General features: G+C 42.2%; 1 protein-coding gene across 1 annotated transcript; it reads left to right on the forward strand.

The window, feature by feature from the left end:
- Positions 1-16: 16 nt before the first annotated feature.
- Positions 17-8,188, forward strand: ALKBH4 (alkB homolog 4, lysine demethylase). Its single transcript, XM_063146618.1, has 3 exons — positions 17-133; positions 4,585-4,782; positions 7,423-8,188. Exons 1-3 carry the CDS (start codon positions 32-34, stop codon positions 8,095-8,097), a joined length of 975 nt encoding a protein of 324 aa, XP_063002688.1. The 5' UTR covers positions 17-31; the 3' UTR covers positions 8,098-8,188.
- Positions 8,189-8,490: the final 302 nt, after the last annotated feature.

Below are 8,490 nucleotides of genomic sequence, written 5' to 3' on the forward strand. Positions count from 1 at the left end.
CGGAGGCGCGAGCTACCGGGGGCCGGGCGGGATGGCGGCTGCCGAGCGGCGGGGAGGAGAAGGAGGCACCGGGGGCTGCGGGTGCAAAGGGATCCGCTCCTGCTTGCTCTGCGAGGCCGCCCCGCCTCCGCAGGTACCACGCGCGGCATCGGAGGAGGAGGAGTGAGGGGAAAGGGGGTGGGAATTGGGGAGAGGGGAGAGGGGAGGGGGGCCTCCTCCATGGGCAGCCCGCCCGACTCAGAGTAGACCCCCCTTGGAACGGACGCGCGAGGCCTCAGCCCGACGCCTTTCCCTTTTCGACGGCTCTCGGCGGTGAGGATTCGGGCCCTCTGGTGGCCAAGGGTGCCTCTGAGGACGTGCAGAGTGCCCGGCCCCCCTGGAGGAAAGGAGGGTAGCAGCAGTATTCGCAGATGCCGCTTCCTTGCTCCTTTGGGGTTTTTGTTTTGTTATTGTTGTTGTTGTTGTTATTATTATTATTATTATTATTATTATTTATATAGCACCATCAATGTACATGGTGCTGTACAGAGTATTATTATTATTATTATTATTATTATTATTATTATTATTATTTATTTATGTATATAGCACCATCAATGTACATGGTGCTGTACAGAGTAAAACAGTAAATAGCAAGACCCTGCCGCACAGGCTTACATTCTAATAAAATCATAATAAAACAATAAGGAGGTGAAGAGAAAGCAAACAGGCACAGGGTAGGGTAAACAGGCACTGGGTAGGGTAAAACTAACAGTATAAAGTCAGAACAAAATCAAGTTTTAGGATAGTCAAGACTTTTTCCATGTAGACATGCATAGGATTGTAGGATTTTTTTTACTGTCTAAACATGCATAGGATTGTAGAACTTTTCCCATCTAAACATGCATAGGATTATTATTATTTATTTATTTATTTATATAGCACCATCAATGTACATGGTGCTGTACAGAGTAAAACAATAAATAGCAAGACTCTGCCTCATAGGCTTACAATCTAATAAAGTCATAGTAAAACAATAAGGAGGGGAAAAGAATGCAAACAGGCACTGGGTAGGGTAAAACTAACAGTATAAAGTCAGGACAAAATCAAGTTTTAGGATAGTCAGACTTTTTCCATGTAGACATGCATAGGATTGTAGGATTTTTTTCCCATCTAAACATGCCTAGGATAGGACTTTTTCCATGTAGACATGCATAGGGTTGTAGGATTTTTTTTACTGTCTAAACATGCATAGGATTGTAGAACTTTCCCCATCTAAACATGCATAGGATTATTATTATTATTATTATTATTATTATTATTATTATTATTATTATTATTTATGTATATAGCACCATCAATGTACATGGTGCTGTACAGAGTAAAACAGTAAATAGCAAGACCCTGCCGCACAGGCTTACATTCTAATAAAATCATAATAAAACAATGAGGGGAAAAGAATGCAAACAGGCACTGGGTAGGGTAAAACTAACAGTATAAAGTCAGAACAAAATCAAGTTTTAGGATAGTCAAGACTTTTTCCATGTAGACATACATAGGATTGTAGGATTTTTCCCCCATCTAAACATGCATAGGATAGTAGGACTTTTTCCATGTAGACATGCATAGGGTTGTAGGATTTTTTTTACTGTCTAAACATGCATAGGATTGTAGAACTTTTCCCATCTAAACATGCATAGGATTATTATTATTATTTATTTATTTATTTATATAGCACCATCAATGTACATGGTGCTGTACAGAGTAAAACAGTAAATAGCAAGACCCTGCCACATAGGCTTACAATCTAATAAAATCATTATTATTATTATTATTATTATTTATTTATATAGCACCATCAATGTACATGGTGCTGTACAGAGTAAAACAGTAAAACAATAAGGAGGGGAAGAGAATGCAAACAGGCACAGGGTAGGGTAAAACTAAAACAACACATTTTTAAAACGGGCAAAATCTCCAGCTCCCCATTACAATATTTGTAAATGGTCTTGAATATTATATATTCTGTAACCGAAGCGCTCTGGGCAGTTCGCAGCGTGTTGTCGTTAACATTTATATCCCGCTTTTCTGTTGCAGAGGAAAAAGGTCGAAATAGCTTGCGCGTTGAACAACTTGTTGCCTGGGTTGGATTTCATGAGGGCAAATGGGCGCGCAGGGTGAAGGAAAGGATCAATCCGTCCCCCTTCTCCTCTGCTAGCCGGCTAGGTTGCTTTGCTAGCTGCGGAGGAAGGAAAGGCAACGGGTTACAGTTACAACTCCTGACAATTTTGAAACAGTTTCGAAACAGAAACAGCTAAACTCTGTGGTTGCTGTGGGGTGGGGGAAAGATCAGAAATGCTGGAGGGATTTGTGTCCTCAGAGCTCAGTTCTGGCAAGGAAAACGAATTCCTGTGCTGAGCTTATGCTCAGAGGTACCCTTTACACACACACCCAGCCTTCCCCAACCTGATGTATTAGACTACAGCTTCCATTATTCCCAGCCAATGGCCATGCTGTGTGGGAATGATGGGTGTTGAAGCCCAACACATCTGGAGAACAGGTTGAGGAAGGCGGTTTTACCTTTCTTTCATTCTGTCCCATGGAGAAAAACACAGTAGATCCCATAAGCCAGATATCTGCCCACCCCTGTTTTAGATGACAAGCCTGAGAGAAGGCACTGCCTTGTTTTTATTGATCTGCAAACTGCTTTGGGGGCATTTTTGGATCAAGAGCAGGGTAACTACATTAAATAAAGTTTCCCTGAAGTAAACAACACTGAACACAGGGAGCTTACTTATTGCACTGCTCTTGCAGAACAATTCTCATGAGCCAGAGTTTATTAGGTCAATACTATTTAAACAGGGGCAGCTGTCACAATTAACCTTTTAAATCTATCAAGATTTTAAATTATTACTGTAATCCAGTTAATTGACTACTATCCCAATTCTTTGTATGTTCCCCGCCTCGATCCAAGTGGAGAGGCGGGTAAGAAATAAAATTATTATTATTATTATTATTATTATTATTATTATTATTATTATTATTATTATGTATATTCAGAAATAAGTCCCACTGCATTCATTTGGACTCTGATAAGTATGCAAAGTATTTGCAGCCTTAGCATTGCAATGCTACTTCTAGTATTTATGTAATGTTTGAACTTGTTTAGTTTCCAAAGCTCTTTGTAACTCTGTTGGTAACATATATAATACACATATTGACTTTGTTGAATAGGATATTCAAGGCTGCCATCTTAAACTCACTTACCTAGGAAGTAAGCTGCAGTACTTCCGAGTTGACATGTATAAGATTTTGCTATTGAGAAAACAAGGCCAGAAGCCTTGATATACCTATTCTGTATGTAGTTTGGTTCTTGCAAGTGAACTGTATGATGGGATTGGAACAATGTATGTGCCTGAATGTGCTGTAATGCTAAAACAGCAAGGAAATGCTTAATTGGAATTTCTAGCTGTCAAGACCTCTTGATATAGTAGAAGACAATAAGCTAGCTAGATAAGGAGGACTGACCATCCCGGTCAATCTGACATTGCTAGAAGAGTTATGGCCCCCCTGTTGATAAGGTATAATGAAGAAGTTTTCTTTGATCTCTCTTTGTTTTGCTTTAGAACTTTGCTAACTGCTAATTGGTTAAGATGCTACTGCGTATAAACATACCTGCTTTTCACACTGCCGGTTCAGAAGTGCCTTGTCTGTAGGACTTTCTGTATTACGCTCAATAAAACAGAGTTGCCTTACAACCAAAGTGGGTTTTTAATCTTTGACACTATATAAGCTATTTCTTTCAGAGTTGTTCCTTTTCCATTGAAGGAGCGTATTTTTGTTCTTTAGGAGATATCCTGTACCAGAGTGTTAGGACAATATTGTAAAGGAACACCTCAGGGATATCGCACAAGATGTGTTCCTCTTTGGTTGGATGTTATGCCTTCCACATATTGAGGGCACTAGCGCTACTGCCCCAAAGTAAATTTTGTAGGCTTGTCAGTGTTACTTTTGTCCAATTTTCACATAGGTAATGTTTGTGTCACGTGTTGTAAAATCCCCTAAGGTCAATATTCTGACTTCTGGAATTCTGCTAATAGAAAATAATCCACTGTTTATTAATGAAATAATTGATATAAAAGATGATGGAATTGTTTAAAGAAGAATAAGCATAACATACCCCTTCCTTTTATAGAGAATTACCCTTAAAGAAAGGGGTTTTAGACATTCTATTTGACAAAGGGATGATTTGCCTATTCTGATGGTACTAGTCCACGTGAACTAGCAGCTTATTATTATTATTATTATTATTATTATTATTATTATTATTTATTGCATTTTTATACCGCCCAACAGCCGAAGCTCCCTGGGCGGTTCACAAAAACTAAAACCATTCAAAGTATAAAACAAACAGTATAAAAACATGACGTAAAATACACAAAAATATTAAACTACATAGCAAGGATACTGTGTTTATGTAAAGTGGAAAACTTTGCCCAAAGTAAGCAAGGCTTCCACTATCTCTTTGTGTACTAAAGTGTCCAGGTTACAAATACAAATATCTAATTTTGTTATCTCTTTCCTCCCCTTTCCCTCTGTCCCCAGAAAAGTGCAAACTTTGTTTATTGCCCGCAGACCGGCTTCGCCATGGGAGAAAAGCAATCGGAATTTGCTGGTTGGGCCTTCATTTTTCCAGGAGTGTTTTTGTTGGAAGACTTCGTAAGTGTTGATGAAGAACACAAAATGGTTGAGCTGATGGATCAAAATGACTGGAAGCCGTCGCAGTCTGGCCGAAGAAAACAGGTCTTGTACTTGGGTTGAAATTCCTCCTAGCTCAGTTTTGGGGACTGTCCTTCAACCTGGGATTTATTTTTTCTTTCCCTTTATGCCTTTTTCCTCTACCTACCAACTTTTCCTGCTTCACTTAAAAGAAAAAGAAAAGCCAGACCAAAGGAAAATAAAAGAAAAATGTTGGTCCCTGTTCCGTTTCCATGGATTGAAAAGCTACCTCAGTAGCTCTCTTAGAATCATAGAAGAGTAGAGTTGGAAGGGGCCTACAAGGCCATCGAGTCCAACCCCCTGCTCAGTGCAGGAATCCACCCTAAAGCATACCTGACAGATGGCTGTCCAGCTGCCTCTAGTGTGGGAGAGCCCACAACCTCCCTAGGTAATTGGTTCCATTGTCGTACTGCTCTAACAGTCAGGAAGTTTTTCCTGATGTCCAGTGAAGAGCCACTGTGAAGTTGTGATTTAGAGTGTTGGACCAGGACTGAGAGATGTACAGTAGGAAAAGAGATCCATCTTGCAACTATCTTGAACGTGAGATTTACTGATTAGCCAGTTTGACTTATTATTATTATTATTATTATTATTATTATTATTATTATTATTTCTGTACTGCTCCACAGCTGAAGCTCCATGGGCAGTTTACAACGATGCCTAAAAATACAGCATAATAAACAAAATTAACACGGAAAAATTAAAACTATGAGGTGAGTACCACCATGAAGTAGACTAGCTCCCCGATTGCTGCAAGATGGCCGTCTGCAGGTTGCAGTACAACCAGCAAGGCTTCTTCCATGTTAATGATTGCACAGGTTTCTATCAGGGAAGGTGATCTGCCAGGTGGCCTGGTTCCAAACTGTTCAGGATTTTATATGCCAACACCAAGACCTTGAACGTGGCTCATTAGCTAATCGGTAGGGTAGCCTGCACAGTGTCTTCAACGTCAGGGTATTGTGTGCATAGCTAGGTGTTCCACCATGCATCGTGGCCACCACATTCTCCACCAGCTGCAGCTTCCAGACCAAGCGCAAGCGTAGACCCACGTAAAGAACGGATGCGGTCTCTAAATAGCCTGTTTTAAATGGTGGCGATGTTGACAGGTGGTTTCACTGGGTTCTGGGAAGGAAGGAAGGAAGGAAGGAAGGCAGAGAGGCAGCTCTGAACTGGTGAAGCCGAATTGATGAAGCAGCTGCAGGTGCATGTGACAATGATGACAGTTCATTGACCAAAACAGCTTCATGGGTTCTTATCCAAGCATCCGTCAGAGCTTGCTCTTTTTATCCTACAGAGAACCATCAAATCCAGTAGTTTTTATTCCTTTTTTTTAAAAAAAAAAATCCAGTTTCTTTGCCAAAGAAACCCTTAAGTTGAAACCAAAAGTGGGTGGCCAGATTTCAGCAATTTTTTAAAAAATGTAGTGTCACGACACGTAGCAACATCCAATTTTTAAAACATACAAATGTCTATTAAAAAGGAATCTGAAATCAGGAAACACATTTAAACATAAGAAAAGAAGGAACACCTGCTATTTTTTTTTCAGATAAGAACTTAGAGAAACTGCCAGTGGTAGGCACTATCTGAATCATAAAATCATAGAATAATTGAGTTGGAAGGGGTCTATAAGGTTACCGAGTCCAACCCCCTGTTCATTGCAGGAATCCGCATTAAAGCCTACTTGTCCAGCTACATCTTGAAGGCCTCTAGTGTGGGAGAGCCCATTACCTCCATAGGTCATTGGTTCAATTGTTGTACTGCTCTAACAGTCAGGAAATTTTTCCTGGTGTCCAGCCAGAATCTGGCTTGCTGTCACACAGGAGGATATGTCTCTTTTAAGATATTGGGAGATATTCCAATATGTGCATGCATGATCTAAACTTTAAAAAAACCCAATCTGTCTTCAAAATATATAGGCAGCTTTAATTGAAATGAGAACTTAAAATTATTTGATTGACTAAAATTTCTTCAACTGGGTGGCAGCCCTGCTTGTCAAAGTGTCTTATTAATCTGTACAACAACCTTGTAAGATGCATTAGTATTATTAGCTCCATAATGCAGTTAGTGGGCCAAGAGAACAGCAGTTTGTCTAAGGCTTTAGCTAGACCTGCCTGTTATCCCGTGACTGAGGAGGGAAGATCTCGCATTGTGTTTAACGCGAGATCCCTCCTCTGTTTACGCGCGACGTGCAACGACCTCAAAAGGAGAAGTGTCGCGCTCGCCATTTTTAAAAAATTAAAGGACCAGCAGCGCACGAACGCTCATGCGCAAAAGGTAAGGTTTTTTAAAATTTAAATTACTTTCCCTGCTCCACCCACCCTACTCCTGATGAGCGCAGCGCTCCTCCTGAGGAATCGCGGGAGCCGGGTCAACCCGCGGCACCCGGCCACATGTTCCGCAGTCTCGTGCTCAGCTCGGAACTGCGGAAAAACCAGGGCCAAAGAGGAGGGATCATCCCTCCCTGATCCCGGGATCCCCTGTGCGTCATGGGGACGCACAGGGAGGATCCCGGGGTTTGCCCTGGGATAAAGTCCCGTCTGGCTATGCCCTATGTCTACCTAGGGCGTTTGTGTGAGATTTGAACCAGGGGCTTCACAGCTCACATTCTTTGCTGCTACTTTGCACCAGCTCAAGTGCCCTTTCTCCTTCTTCCTCTTGCAACAGGACTACGGCCCCAAAGTGAACTTCAAGAAGCACAAATTGAAAGCGGGTAGTTTTGCTGGGTTGCCCAGCTTCAGCCGGCAGATTGTGACACGGATGAGGAATCATTCTGTGCTCGAGGGCTTCTCTCCTGTTGAGCAGTGCAACTTGGATTATGACCCCGAGCGAGGATCTGCTATTGACCCACACTGGGATGATTCGTGGCTTTGGGGGGAGCGCCTGGTCAGCTTAAACTTGCTCTCAGCCACTGTACTTTCCATGTCTTGTGACTTAGAGGACAGTCTCCAGTTATTTCCTGTCTTCCTTCAACCATGCAAGCAAATGCACAGCTCTGGATCCCCTGAAGCTTTTCAGGACCATCAACCCCATGATCCTACTCCCACAGGAGGACTAAGAAGCACCACAAAGTGGGGAACGGATTGTTCTTCTCCCATAAAGTCAGTTCCATCCAAAGACGTCACGGTCGCTATTCATTTACCTCGGAGATCGCTGGTGGTTCTCTACGGACCCGCTCGCTATAAATGGAAACATGCCATTTATCGCGACCATATTAAAAGCCGACGCATCTGCATCACCTTCAGAGAATTGTCTGCAGAATTCAGTCTTGGAGGAGAACAGGAAGAGCTGGGTAAAAAACTCCTTGGAATGGCTCTGACGTTCCAGGGAACACCCGTGTAAGCATTCGAAGGAAAGAACTGAGACGCTTACTTGTTTGGCTCACTGGAAATTAAAGTTCAGGGCGTTCATAAACTTCTTGTTTTTCTGAAAAGCAGAGTGGTATTTATTATTCTTCAAAGTCTGTGGTTTTCAGTGGTCTGTGGAGGAACCCTTTGCTCACGTGCCAACAATCTACGGTGCATTCTGGGGCATGCTCTATGGCGCATGCTGATCTCACAAAGGACACCTGCCATATCTGGTAGGCTTTAGGCTCACTCCACATAGAATCATAGAATAGCAGAGTTGGAAGGGGCCTATAAGGCCATCGAGTCCAACCCCCTGCTCAATGCAGGAATCCACCTTAAAGCATCCCCGACAGATGGTTGTCCAGCTGCCTCTTGAAGGCCTCTAGTG

Source organism: Elgaria multicarinata, chromosome 22 (assembly GCF_023053635.1).
Source record: "Elgaria multicarinata webbii isolate HBS135686 ecotype San Diego chromosome 22, rElgMul1.1.pri, whole genome shotgun sequence".
Classification (NCBI taxonomy): Eukaryota; Metazoa; Chordata; class Lepidosauria; order Squamata; family Anguidae; genus Elgaria; species Elgaria multicarinata.

Excerpts from the sequence above, each read along its gene's own strand:
- ALKBH4 (XM_063146618.1), top strand. The coding sequence starts at position 32 with ATGGCGGCTGCCGAGCGGCGGGGAGGAGAAGGAGGCACCGGGGGCTGC. Across the intron at positions 134-4,584 it reads AGGCCGCCCCGCCTCCGCAG|AAAAGTGCAAACTTTGTTTA; the intron begins GTACCACGCGCG and ends CTCTGTCCCCAG. Across the intron at positions 4,783-7,422 it reads AGTCTGGCCGAAGAAAACAG|GACTACGGCCCCAAAGTGAA; the intron begins GTCTTGTACTTG and ends CTCTTGCAACAG.